Genomic DNA, 14743 nt, shown 5'->3' on the forward strand with positions numbered 1-14743 from the left:
AGCATTAAGCATGGTGTCTGGCATATAGGAATACTCTACAAATGTTTGTTGAATAAATGAATGATTGGACTGAGCTTCAGCCTGATAGCAGTAGCTCAATAAAAAGATTGAGGGTCTATTCAAAATCTTAATTTTATTAAGAAAAATTCCTACAGATTTATACCCCAGAACGATTTAATCCCTATAACATTTAAGAACTACTACAAGGCTGCAAAGTGCCTCCTTTCCATTTAACAAGGAGAATACTTCTTCAATATCTAGAGCTATCCCATTTTCCCTACCTTCTCTAAATACTTCCCTTTGTGCTTAATGCCACAATCTTCTTGATTTGAATTTGATAGCATATTTGATGTGAATGAGAAATAAATCATTAAAAGTCATTTGATAATATTGGTATAAGGAAACTCATGCATCCCCATGGTGAGATTATGTTGTCAGAATATGACACAAATGATAATGACGTCATAAACACCTAGAACAGGCTGAACCACATCAAATACAGTAGTTTCCTTGGTAGAAGAAACATTTGAATGAAGCTCTGGACATGAATCTTTTTATTTATGTCCTACTTTTGTCCATTGGGACAAACAGTTGTTTAAATACAAACCAAAGTGATGGATCTTCTACTACAGGTATGTGCCTAACCTTAAGACTTAGAAATTATGATCTCTTATATTATGCATTCAAGCACTTAATTAAACTAGCTAGCTGTATTTAAGAAATCTGTTTCTTGGATGTTACCATTAGTAGGTCTTCAAGAATTACTAGGACAATGTCTGAGAGTTTTACTTGTGTGAAAAATCCAAGCAACACAGAAGCATAAAGAGTACAGCCATATTATCCCCATTCTTTCCCCTTCTCCATCCAATCCACCAACCCCCACACCCAATCAAACTAGATAATACTATGTGAATTAATCTGGTATGGTACCTAACACATAGTAGGTTTCAACAAAGGTTATTTCTTGTCCCATCCTCTTTCCCACCACACACACACCTCTTTACACACACACATTAACACTCAAGTGCATTCACACACGCAAGACATACACACTTAAAAACTTGGGTAATGGGGTGAGCAAGCCATGATGCAGGGGTAACCCAGGTAATTACACTGATTAGCCAGAGATGCCTCCCAGATTTGGCTTCTAGACTGTGGTTGGGGACATGATAGAGGGAAGAAAATGACAGCAGAATGCTTAAAAAAAAATCAGTGATGAAGAGATTTGATTTTGACCTATAGTGGCAAACCACTATCAAAATGTAAGAAAACTTGGTTATCTAACACATTTTCTGGTGATACAATCTCTTTGACAGGAGCTAAGCACCCTGAATCAATGGAGACCAAAATGGACAGTTTTAGGAAACATCTACTCATTATCATAATTGGTGTTATGATTGTAACTTTTGTCTTTACCTGTATTTGTTTTCTCCATTACAATTTTATGAGCGACAATGCCCCCAAAGCAAGAAGGTAAGTTTTACACCTTTGAATTAAGAATGCAAGGTGTGTGTATATATGTGTGTGTGTGTACATATAGTGGAGGTTTCATTGTTGTTGTGGTTAGTTAATGTTAACTTTAGACTTCTAAAGAGCTACTAACAACTGTAAATGGACACTTTGACTTAAATGATATCTGCTCTTAAATATTCCCAAGTATCAACTTTAAACAAAGCTGCCTCTTATTCAGAGTTCAGCTGAGCCCCTAGGCTATTAATTTCATTATACATCAAGTCTAGGAAAAGAGAGCATGATTATCTGAATAAGACTGGGAGAATGAAGACGGGGAGAGAGAATGAGTTGGGTCCCCGCATTCCAAAGACAATAAAATATTTTGGATGATCTACCATTTTAAGATGTAATAGCAATAAAAATTATTCACTATTGTTGTTCTCATGATCTCAGTCCCTGCCTTTCATACAGCAGGATCAGGATGGCCTTGATAAAGTGGTTTCTAAAAATTTCCCAATTCAAGGACTGATGACCAAAATAGACCAGTGCTCCATTCTTTTAGTTTTAGAGGAATATTGTGAATATAAATATGCACGGATAGATAATTTGATGGTGAAAATATGACAGGAAAACAATGACTGTGGTCTAAAAAGTTTAGTTTTTCTTGTGACAAGTTGTGATATTTGTGAATCAGTTGTGTATCAACTTATGACTTCTTTATAAAAAGTTTAATTTCTGGAATAAATGAAATTCTCTCTTCCTCTCTCTCAACAGTAAATTTGAAACAACTTTGTGTCATTTCATATTTAGACCATATGGCTATCTAATGTAGTTGAAACAGTAAAATGCTCTTAAGAAAAAGAAAAAGCATTCAACACGAGTTCATATCTGTGACCCGAGCCATGGCTTTCACCACACTCCAATTCTTACTGTGTTCAGTTTTCCTACTAGAGCCAAAAAAAGACCAAAAGTCTAAACTGACAGAGTAGCCTGTGTTTTATGGTGATAGCAATAGTACTCTTTTACTTTAAATTTTCATACTTCAAATTTTCTATATTTTCAGGGTCAAGGAAAAAGGTGTAGCACCCAAGTCATCTAGGTCATCCAAAATATCATTCAGTGAATCCAAGAGAGCCAGGCCATGCAGCCCAGAAAAACAACCCATGCTATCCGGTATAGACAAGTTATCTGGGCTCTCAAGTCCAGAAAAATCATCCATACCATCCAGTGCAGAAAAGTTAATCAGGCCATCAAGTCGACGAAAGTCATCTAAGTCATCAAGCTCAGGAAAAGTATTCAGGCCACCTCAACTGAAAAAGTCACGTAGAATGTGCCATCTAGAAAAGTCACATAACCTAGCTCAGGCCCATAAGCTAGTCAGTCAAATCAGTTCATCCTATCCAAATAAGGTAGTCAGGCCACCTTGTCCAGCCAGTCTGCAATGTACAGTCGGGCCAACCAAGCCACCTTGTCTGCCCTCCCCACAAAATCAAATCTTGCCACCCAAGCCATTCGGTTTACAGAAATTGATCAAGTCCCCCAGACATCCTAATCTAAAAAGGTCAGTTAGTACAGGTAGGGCAGACATGTCATCTACGCCTCAATTAGTCAAGCCTTGTCGATGGTACAAGGAAAAATGCCTTGTTTGCGGAACTTCATCTGAGCCTTTGATCAATGATATTTCTGAGGCAAAGGAGAAAAATGCTCAATACCCACCTTTTCCAAGAGAACTGAAGTCTTTTTCCGAGTCATTTCATAAGGTAGATTCCAGACACAATGCATGCTGTGACAATGTGAGTGACAGTGATAGGATGACATATGACAGCGATGACAGTGAGAGGGAGATAACCTTTATTTGCAACATAAAACACAATGAAGTCATCCCTAAAGGCATGCAAAATAACTAAGGGCTCAATAAAAATAAAAACCACCTGTGAAGAAGCAAACTTATACCAACTATTTTATGCTCACCATCCTTTAAGACACTGATAGAGGGAAAATCCACTTGCAATCACTATTGAGATTAGTCCTATCCATCTTGGAGTCTATTTACTTGAAAAACAGTAATTAAATGCATGATATAACAAATTATTTTCTTGTAATTATTATTGCATTTTGGAGGCATAAGGTTCTTTTGATGTATCTTACTTAGATCTGGTCACTTAGATAGGAACCATAAACACACACGCACACACAAACCTAGAAAGGAATTGCAAGATGGGTACCCTAGACTCCTCATTCCTTTGGATTAGCCTTCAATCGAAGCCCCAACCCAATTAAGTTTATTTTTTAATGTTTACATACAGTCCTCACAGTTTAAGACTGTCTTTCTGTAGTGCCCAGTGCTTAGCAGAAATGGTTCTGTGTGCTCCGTTCTGGCTGAGTTGGGGAAACGCCTGATAGCCATTTCTAACACCACTGCCTCCTGTCACTGCTACCTAATGTGAGGGTCCAGCCTCCAGGACCCACACCTGGAGTTCCATGATATTAGTCTAAGTGTTCTAGTCTTCATAACTCTCACCAAGGCTTTTCATTCTTTTTGTTACCCTTCAAAATGCTAAAAGAGTTTGCCCTGTTGTTCATTCTCAAAAAGTCCCAGTTGGAGGTCTGATCATCTACCCATTTTCCCCACACGGTACATCCCTACTGTGAATCGGCAGGGGTGGGAAGCCAGGGGAGAACCTTCAAGTCACATGTTCTAACTTTCCCACTGATGAGATATTATCCTTGCTTTCTTCCACGGGCATGGTTGAGAAAAGTAGGCAAAGTTCTAGATTCTCAGTCTATATTCTAGTACAGTGAGGGTAGTCCCCTATAACATCTAGCAGGCATAAGTTAAACGCCAGTAGCTAGAATGTATTGAATGTGTACCATCTGTCAGGCATTTTGTACTAGTCCCTTTATGTCTTGTGGGTCCAAAGGCTGCCCTCAAGTTTGCTGATTCACTAAAAGGACTCACAAGACTCAACAGCAGGTTATACTCATGGCTAAGGTTTATTAGAGCAAAAATATACAGACCAATAGCAACAGGAAAAAGATATACATCAGGAGGAAACCAGATATGTCAGGCATATGTAAGTATGCTGTCAAGTACTTCCCCATCTAGGGCCACCCAGGACATGCTTTCTTTCTAGCAACAAACTAGAGGAGCATGTGCAGAATGTCTCTGCCCATAGAAGCCTGTTTGAGTCTCTAGGTCTGAGGCCTTTATTGAGAACTAGTTACATAGGTATATCACACTACACAACCAGCCACAGCAACTGAAACTCAGGATGTCAACAATGATACCAGACATACATCATCAATGTTGATGTTTGTGCAAAGCAGTCCTGACAAGCTGATATGGCATGGTCCATGGCTCCAGGTGTACAAAACATAATCACCAACCATTAACATAAGAACATTCCGAGGGCCACATTCCCAGGGGTTGGCCAATGGCCAATCATGGTTCCAAGTTCCCACGAAGACATAGAAGGACTAAACAAGCAGACCTGCTGTGTTAACACTTTCCTCACACTTCACATATTTTATTTGATCCCCAACAGTCCCTCATTATATGGAGGATTATATGAGTTAATTGAGGCTCTGTAACATATAGTAAGATCACATGTAGTAATTGGTTATATCGAGATATGAATCTATGATTGGCTTATGTTCAAACTTTCGTTATGCTGTACTGCCTTCTTACTACCAGCTTTTAAGGTGCCTGTTTATTCACAGATCACCCAATCCACTGGTGTGAACAAAATCCCTACTTGACTTTTAATCAGTCTGTGCCATTCTCCCCACTTACCAGGGGCATATAAAGATGTCAGATGTTCATTCAGATCTGACTCCCCCATGGCCTCTGCCTCTATTGGTGGTCCCCTCCTGGGGTCTATACCCATAAGGTCATCATAAAATTCACAGATGGAACGAAGTAGCTGCTTCAGTATAAAAGTTTTAAGAGATGGTATACACATTTAAAAAGCATTGTGGGAACTACAGACTTGATTTCTTACCGGTATTACCCTTTTTAAAAAGACAAACTGTAAAGGGAATTATTCTAGGTTAGAAAAGCCTGGTCTTTTTAAAATTCACAAATAGAAGCAAAAGTTCTAATCAAATTTTTAAACTGTTTATTATGAAAAAAAGTTCAAACATACAAAAGTAGAGCAAGTAGTACAATGAATGTCCATATGAGCATTGCTCAGATTCAACAATTATAACTACATGGCCAATCTTGTTTCATTTATACTCTTATCCATTCCCCTTTCCCTTTATATCTCTAAAAGATAATGACTTTTAAAAATATATAAACACAATACTAATATTTTACCTAAAATTTAACAATAATTCCTTAATATCAATTATCCTGTCAGTATTCAAATTTCCCCATCCATCTCCCAATTTTTTTTACAGTTGCTTTGTTCAGATGATGTTGATCAGCGTTTGACAGCATCTAAGGCTAAGTTTTTTTAAAATCAAAATTACAGTTTCATTGGCTAATCTGGCTTCATACTAAAGCATGATTTTGGAGTTAATCTGAGCTGTCAGTAGCCTGGAAAATAGCAAAAGTCGAAATTGTATGGTTTTCAGTTTAAATTCAACAGATTTGGTAGGCAAAGCCAAATAATCTAAGCTCTATTTTCTTTCCCATTTTGAAGCCAGAGACTTGTAATTCTTTAAAAGCTATGAATATTAATATACAATAAAAATGACTAACTGCCAGTGACAACCAATGATAAGGACATTTTAAGAACAAGTTATCTGCATGAGTATGTACGTTCCTTTTTAAATCACACTTAATTATAGAGTAGGAGTCTACAGAATATTTGAAGCTCATTCAATATGCAAAATTCTAAGTGCATTAATGGGGCCTTCACACATAAAACCAGTATAGAATATGTAATAAAAATACGTACCATGAGTCAGAAAAGAATTTTAGCAAAAATACATCTATATATTTACTAGCGAAAATTTGCCCAGGCTAATAACTAAAATAATTAAATCCTATAACTCCAATAGATAGCCTTTAGTACTTCTTGGGAATGTCCTGATTTAAGTAAGAGAGTCCTGAATTTCTACTTCCTAGCCTTCTTGAACGTTGTCTCATCTCTCATGGTACTTTATTCCTTCCTTCTCCCTCACTCTCTGTTTCTTTTCCCCTGTTCAGCAAGAATCAGCGCCATATGCTCAGTCAGTCCATGGCTTCCTTATATTTCCATTCTCCAGAGGGCACCGTGAAGCCAGTTTCAGGCATGGCACTTCCCTCTCAGACCATCCCTACTCTCTTTCTGTCGAATCCACCTTCCTTACACTCATCTCCAAAACTCATACCTTGCTTCTGTCTATGGGAGTGAAATGAATTATATTTTGCTCCTTTTATTCAGCACAGCTTTTTCTAAAAACCTATCACTTAAAAAAAAAGTGCTGAAATGCCAGATTTCAAACGTTTCTCATATATATTTTCTACACGAAATTATATATGCATGATGCTAAAAGGATGCTTAGAGATCCTCTCTTGTACCATCTCGTGGGGAGGGGCAGCTGTGAAGAGCTGAAGGCATGCTCATTCAGCAACAAGACCACTTTTTACCAGGGTTGGGGAGGCGAGCTGACTGTGGCACAATGCAGGCGATCATAGATCTTTAAGTGGCCACAAAGAAGTCATACACCAGATGTGGGATGTTTACAGTGGTGTCAAGCAGGGACTTATTAAAAGGGTTCAGCTTTATCAGTTACCAAAATCCTACAGTCCCTGCCACACTGTGTGCGATCTCTAAGAATTAGAAGCAGCAAAGGAAGGGAAATAGTAGTAGGAAAAAAGCTCTGTGGGAGCTTCAGCCAAATATCTCCTTAATTATAACCCATATACAACCCTCAATTACTCCTGCACTGCTGCAACCTTAGAAAACAAGGGTTAAGCATGATTAATTAGTTTTGCAATTATTTATGTAATACATAGAAAGAGCCAACTTTGAAACAAGCAAGGGCTAATTATAGCTTACATCTACGAACTTTCAGATAGTTCTACTTGTTTAGAATTTTCCCCTTATGTGCCTGAATCAAAATAACACATTGAAAAGACTGCTGAAGGAGATGAAGATAATAAATTGCCATAAATCTATCATATATAAGTATTTTACTTTACAAAATAAAATACAGAAACAATATAGCCATTTTTCTCTGAAGAGTAGAAATTTGCCAATGATAAAAAGTTCATATATATTCTCTCTATCATCAATCTCTTCCCTTAGTCACTTATTTTCCTACCAAAATGGACTATTTTTAATATTGTATTGAAATGACCAGAAGGCAGGTAACTCCAAAGAGGGAAAGAAGAAACAAAGGCCTATGGTAATAAATGGCTGGAATAATTGGTCCTGGAAATACTGAGAGTGGATTGTATCTATCATATATAAACTTTCTTTGCCATTTTGCAAACTAAGAAAATCAATGTCAAATTGCGTGGCTACAAATTAGAACACAAGACTGTGATTGAGCTTCTTTGATTTCCACATGTTCATTTAAACAAATATAAAGATATTCACAGCAAAGTTAAATAAAATTCTAAAGTAGTACAGCACTGATGGCAGATATAGATTATCAGCAATAAAGGCAATCAACTTCTGAAAGTGATATTTGCTTGAAAAAGGAATATATCACTGTCGTGTAAACAAGTCTCTTTTTTTGTGTGTGTGAGGAAGATCAGCCTTAAGCTAACCTCTGATGCCAATCCTCTTTTTCTTTTTTTTTTTCTGCTGAGGACGATTGTCCCTGGGCTGACATCCGTGCCCATCTTCCTCTACTTTATAGGGGACGCCGCCACAGCATGGCTTGACAAGCGGTGCGGCAGTGCGCGCCCGGGATCCGAACCTGCAAACCCTGGGCCGCCAAAGCGGAGCGCATGCACTTAACCGCTGCACCACAGGGCCGGCCCAAACAAGTCTCCTTTATAAACATTAGTTTCATTGAAACAATAGCAGTAAAGAGTGGAATTGTCAAAAATAAAGCTTTCTACGCTGATCTCTTGAGGTTACTACAGGAAACAATAGGAACGTATTATATAGTCACTTTAAAAATTAAAGTGATGGGGGTAAGCTATTTCAGGACCCATATGCCAATCGGTAGACCAGTGGATTCTCAGCAAACCAGTCCAGATTACCATACTCTAATTCAAGCCACTTTTCTTTTTTCATTACTGTCACCATGCACTAAACTGTAAAAGTCTAAAATAGAGATTTATGGTGCTCTAGAGCTTTAAAGATTTTATTTATTTAATTTTTCCCCCCAAAGCCCCAGTAGATAGTTGTATGTCATAGCTGCACATCCTTCTAGTTGCTGTATGTGGGACTCGGCCTCAGGATGGACGGAGAAGTGGTGCCTCGATGCGCACCCGGGATCCGAACCCGGGCCACCAGCATTGCAGCACGCGCACTTAACCACCAAGCCACAGGGCCGGCCCTGCTCTAGAGCTTTAAACCACTTTTATGTTGTAGCCAGCCTCCCAAAGAACACCTCCCCTATTCATTAACTAGGTACTGGATGCTGGACTGGAGGGAAAAAAATGTTTTGTGTGACCATTAGTCCTATATATATGCAAGATTTTGTTGTTTAGTTTCTTTTTCTAAAGCTCACCTTTTGTTTTACACCTCTGTTGTACTACAGGTAATAAGGATCAAGTATTATGCAAGCATATAAGGCCTCAGAAGGTCTGCCACACAAACATCCACATTGAAACACTTTTGTAAGAAGTACTCAAATAAAAGGAGAAACAAATCCAGGGGATGCTGCAAGAGATATGTGGTTTAAGAATGATGGAATACCTTGGTATTATGCGTTGAATTGGGCGCCCCCCTCCCCATCCCGCAAATTCATATGTTGAATTCCTAACCCTCAGGACCTCAGAATGTGACTTTATTTGGACACAGGGTCATTGCAGATATAATTAGTTAAGATGTGGTCATACCATAGTAGAGTGGGCCCCTAATCCAATATTACTCGAATCTTTATAAAAAGGGGAAAGTTGGACCCAGACAAACAAACAGAGAGAATGGCATGTGAAGATTGGCATTATGCTGCCACTAGCCAAGGAACTACCTGAAGCTAAGGAGAGAGGCCTGGAAAAGATCCTTCCCTAACGCCTTCAGAGGGGGGCATGGCCCTACTGACACCTTGATCTCAGACTTCTAGCCTTCAGAACTGTGAGATAATAAATGTTTGTTGCTTCAGCCACCCAGTTAGTGGTACTTTGTTGTGGCAGTCCTAGGAAACTAATACACTTTGAAGTTTGCTATTGCCTTAAAAACAGCTAAGAGGGAGAGCAGGGCCAGCCCAGTGGCATAGTGGTTAAGTTCACACACTCCACTTCAGCGGTGTGGGGTTCACAGGTTCGGATCCCAGGCGCAGACCTATGCACCGCTCATCAAGCCATGCTGTGGCAGTGTCCCATATATAAAATAGAGGAAGATGGGCACGGATGTTAGCCCAGGGCCAATCTCCCTCACTAAAAAATAACAATAATAATAAGAGGGAGTGCTAGGGAGGACGTATCCTTTCACACCCCATCCTTTTCACTGACTCCTCCTCACAGGAAAAGGAGTGACTAATCTGATGGTACAGAGTTTAATGTGCTTTAGGTCATATGTCACTAGCAGGTAAGATCACTGCCTTGAAGGGTGATATGTGTTTGCCATGCTCTCTGGACAACCTGTGACTAGGTATGGGAGGCAGCCCTGGGGTCCTCATCCATTTTGCTAGTTGGGTATGTGACTGGACTCTGTTTTAAAACTCTAGTCATCTGTCTGTCTGTCTCTCTCCCTCTTTTCTTTCTTTCTCATCTTTCTCTCTCCACACAGGAATATGAAGGTTGGTCCCAAGATTATAATTCGAGTGGAAAGTTGGAGGCCTCCTTCTTAATTTGAAAGTCTCAGCTGCATCCACAATCTACCTCTTAACAACACTCTGTGTTGGGTTACTGGGTCTTGGCCAGCTATTAATGAATAAATCAGTCCTTTGTAATCAGACTTTGTTTATGATTTGGTTATTGAAGCGAAATGAGTGGTCCCCAAAACTCTAAACAAATCCTACCCAAGAGCCACAAGCCCCAGTCAACACCACTATAACTTTTTTTGAAGAAACTCTTCCAGGAAAGTTATTTTTTGCAATTGTGACATTTGTTATATACTCATGGTGCTCCAAACACTCTACTGAGTGAGGTACGTAGAATTAACATTAATCAGACTCTGCTCTCAAACAGCTTCTATTCTGTGGAAGAGATAGTCCACTCGAAAGAAAGATAAAATCCGTTTGGAAGGAAAAATCAAGTCTTCATAAATAAAGCCAATAATAGTAAAACATGCAATATTCTAAATTTGGACTATTGCTGTGGCCACACTGAATTTCTGCTAGTCAGAGATATTTTAGTTTAGGATTTTTACCCACACTCTAAGGGTAACAGCTATTGACTACTAGAAAAAATTTCACTGTACCACCTCAAGGGGTAGTCCAAGACAGGACTCAGGGATAGGGGTGCCAGATTTAGCCAATAAAAATACAGAATGCCTAGTTAAGTTTGAATTTCACATAAACAATCAATATTTTTTGTATGCATATGTCAAAAAATATTCATAGTTTATCTGAAATTTAAATTTAATTGGGCCTCCTGTATTTTATCTGGCAACCCTACTCAGGAAGGACAAATAAGAGAATATATGTGAACAGATTAGTCAATTTGCCCACAATGACTCAATTTCTTCAGGTTTAACCTGGCGTGATTATAGCTCTGGGAGGGACAGCACTTCATATAATGTGATTCCACTCTCCTAACCCTGACTGAACCAAAAGTAAACAACTGACCTCCTAAGAGCCCATAAATTAGTTGGCCATCAGATTTGATTTCTTGAGAATTTTCAATAAGAGACACAGAGACTCTAGTAAGAGAACTATGCAGATGCTTGAATTAAATAACATGCAGAGTTGGGCTGGGAAGGCATATTAGGTAGAAAGTAGAAGATGATAGTTAAAAGAAAGAGGAGACAGAGAGAAGCATAGAAGAGAGACACATGGTCATTGAGAGAAAGAGCAAGCAACCTCAGTTTTTGCTTGCCAATTCTAATTTCAATCACTCTGTGGCCTGGCTGTACTTCATAGCCCAGACATCTGTAATATTGTCTGTTGTATTCTTACAATAAATTTCACTTTCTTTTTTTTTCTCCCCAAAGCCCCAGTACATAGTTGTGTATCATAGCTGTGGAGCTGTAGCTCTTCTATATGGGACGCCACCTCAGCATGGCTTGATGAGCCGTGAGTAGATCCACATCCGGGATCCGAACTGGTAAACCCCAGGCCGCCAAAGCGGAGTGCGTGAACTTAACCGCTACACCACCGGGCCAGCCCCATAAATTTCCCTTTCTTAAGCTATCTTGAATGAGTTTCTACTCCTTGCCACCACTGATCCTTGACTAACACATGGTATGATCTCTTAAGGTTAGAACAAGAAAGACAAATGGCTTTCATCTCAGGTGACCACTCCGATCTATTCACATAATTGTGTAGAAGGGCTGGACTGCAAAAGACTATGGGATTACTTCCAAAGTCAGTAACAAAGAGTGCCAAGATCGACTAGCACTGTCTGCTATGACTGTGGGACTGGGGAGTGGCAACATATGTGCCATATATTTGCCATCCCTGCAGTTGAGGAAGAAATTAAATAAGCATACGTCTTCCTCTAAAAGACGCCAAAGGTCACTGTGTAACTACATTATGGAAATATGAGGGACAGAGAAAAACTCAAAATATACATAATTTCATCATCTACAATCACAGCAGTTTGCTGAACTTTTGCCTGTTTCTCCCTGTTCTTTATACTTACACAATCCTTAATTTCTTTCTATGGAAGGTCACCAATAGAAATGAATATGAATCAATTATTTTCCTGGCAGGCTTCCTTTGGACTATGTTGATATTTAAACAGTTCATGGAAAAATATGTCAAGGCTATAAATAAATTCTCTGTACATTTGAGATCATGAATATTGTTTATGATCTGGGCCAAGAACAAAAGCCGATTAGGGAAATTATCATACATTCCCAAGGCAGCTGTGGTTTAAACCAAAGAAGATATTGACTTTTCTCACTAAATAATAATAATTAATAATAACAACCAATATTAATATGATACTTTACAGACTGTCAAAAAGTGAAGCAGTCTCACATCCCTCTATTAAATACAAAATTGCTGATATCAGTGACTGTGTACATACTGCAAATAGGTACACCATCCAGGAAGCACGATCCCTAAAGTGGAGTGAATCAGGGCAGTTATCAAAAGTCTTGTGCTTTAGGGAACACCAAATTTCTGGTACACTGAGAAATAACTAAGGGAAGCAGCCCAAAGGAGATAAGGAAAGTAATCATCTAGTGAGTGCTTAAAAAGAAAAACTGTTGCTTGACAAATATATTCGCAATTGGTCCATAAACTCGACTCCACACTTTGGTGACTTTTCTATTCCTTTAACCTAATTTCATTTGGATAACAACGTTGGGATGGGGAGGGGAGTGGGTCTGCTAGAGAGTCATAGAGATTAGACCTGGCTAAAACTTCCCGTGGAAGCCTGAGGGTCACCAGAAACATGTCTGCCCCATGGTAACGTAAAACAGTCATTAATGATAGGAGAGCGCCCAGTAGTCACGGAATGACAGTTACCAGAGAAATAGCCTAATTATTAATTATGACTTATAGCTGAGCAGGAGTTAAGACATTACCAATAATCATACTCTTAGTACTGTTCTGCAAGAGAGGAGCTAAGTAACTTCTTGTAAAGAATGACAAGACCATTGTTTCTTTGAAGTCCATATTCTATCTGGTTGCCTGGGTGATTCTGGACAATCTGAATGTATGTATACACTAGAGAAGGAAGCAACTTTACTCTGAATGTTAAGAAATGTACAGTAAAAGTACTTAATTTATTTGATGAGTTTAGTCCTTTTTTTTTTTTTTTATTGTGGAGTGTTCTCTGTTCAAGCCAGGATTGATTAGGAAGACTCTCAGAAACCACAGGTATGGTAATACGGTGTAAAGAGGGTGGAGTAAGGAGAAGGTGTTGAATATTGAAAGGTAGGCTGATTGGGGCAGAGAGGAAATTTGGCCCTCCCCACAACCGTAAAGCTGAAGGTATTGGGCAGAGTAGTTGGCAGTCACAAGGTGAGATTTGAGAGGCAGTAGGTGAGTGAACTCTCCCTACACATCCAGTTTACTTATTGATACTTAAATCCCATCACCATAGACTTATTACTTTAGCTCAGCGTTGCTCATTCCCTGTGGTTCTTTATAAACATCTAAACACTTTTAAAAGTCTCCAAATGCCTAGATTGAAGAGGTTTATCAGATCTCATTCCTTTATCCATAAGAGAGGATTGCAGAAGAGTCCTGGAAGAGCCCTGGGCTCTTGAGGCAGGGGCTAGGAAAAGGCAGTGTTAAAAGGAGGGGGCATGGGAGTTTGAGAAGGTATAGTGGACACCTGTTGGGATGTCTGCCTTGCTCACCTCAACTGATTTCCTGTTTTGCTGGGAGCTCTCCTTTTGAGAAGAATCTCCTGGTTTGCGGATGATTTCTGGTGGAAACTGAATGCCTGGCCAAATGAGGATAAAACACAAGCTGCCCATCACAAATAGTGTTATCTAATCTGCCTGGCCATAAAGTCTGGGGTGCCCAGAAGTATTCCATCAACTTGTGGAAGGTGTATATGTGGGATGGAGCCTGAGCAGGCTCTAAAGGAATGTTAGTTTCATGAGCAGGTGACCTAGATTTCTGTGGCACCTCCTCCTGCCATCCTGCTGCCCTCCCTCAATCCATACCTGCGGCCTCGTGGTAAGTTACCTAATACCAAATGACTTAAGATAAAAAAGAAATACATGAGCCTGGTTTACATATGTTAGTTTAGCTGGCATAGTTAAGCTGGCACCACCTGAAAGTAGATGACTGTAGCACTATAACGCCACCACGGGGTGCCCCGAAGACACTGGGAAAGGGAAATCTTCCCAGTGGACAGAACTCTGAGTAGCACATCTGCTTGTCTATTGTGCCTAGAAGAGAGGACCTGAGCCACAGATCTACTCTGATTCACGGGCAATGACCAATGGGTTGCCTAGGGACTTAGAACAAGTTTCTAACAGCAATCTAAATATTGCCACTTGGAAATGTGAAATTTTATCTGCTTGAAAATGGCATGTAAAATTCATAAGTCAGAAGTAATTTAATAAATCATCCAATCCCATCATCTTCCCGTGGGGAAAATAAGGTCCAGAGA

General features: G+C 39.4%; 1 protein-coding gene across 1 annotated transcript; it reads left to right on the forward strand.

Annotated features, from left to right (window-relative positions):
* Positions 1–544: 544 nt before the first annotated feature.
* Positions 545–3359, forward strand: CXHXorf66 (chromosome X CXorf66 homolog). The gene is made up of 3 exons (XM_004441658.3): positions 545–632; positions 1317–1473; positions 2516–3359. The coding sequence occupies exons 1-3, from the start codon at positions 545–547 to the stop codon at positions 3357–3359; spliced, it is 1089 nt and encodes a 362-aa protein (XP_004441715.1).
* The last annotated feature ends 11384 nt before the right edge of the window (positions 3360–14743 follow it).

The sequence above is a fragment of the Ceratotherium simum genome, chromosome X (genome assembly GCF_057802395.1).
Source record: "Ceratotherium simum simum isolate JZ-2026a chromosome X, ASM5780239v1, whole genome shotgun sequence".
NCBI lineage: Eukaryota > Metazoa > Chordata > Mammalia > Perissodactyla > Rhinocerotidae > Ceratotherium > Ceratotherium simum.

Bases quoted from the DNA above. Each gene is read 5' to 3' on its own strand.
- CXHXorf66 (XM_004441658.3), top strand. From the start codon at position 545: ATGAATCTTTTTATTTATGTCCTACTTTTGTCCATTGGGACAAACAGT. The intron at 633-1,316 runs GTATGTGCCTAA...TCTCTTTGACAG, and splicing joins TGATGGATCTTCTACTACAG to GAGCTAAGCACCCTGAATCA. The intron at 1,474-2,515 runs GTAAGTTTTACA...CTATATTTTCAG, and splicing joins AATGCCCCCAAAGCAAGAAG to GGTCAAGGAAAAAGGTGTAG.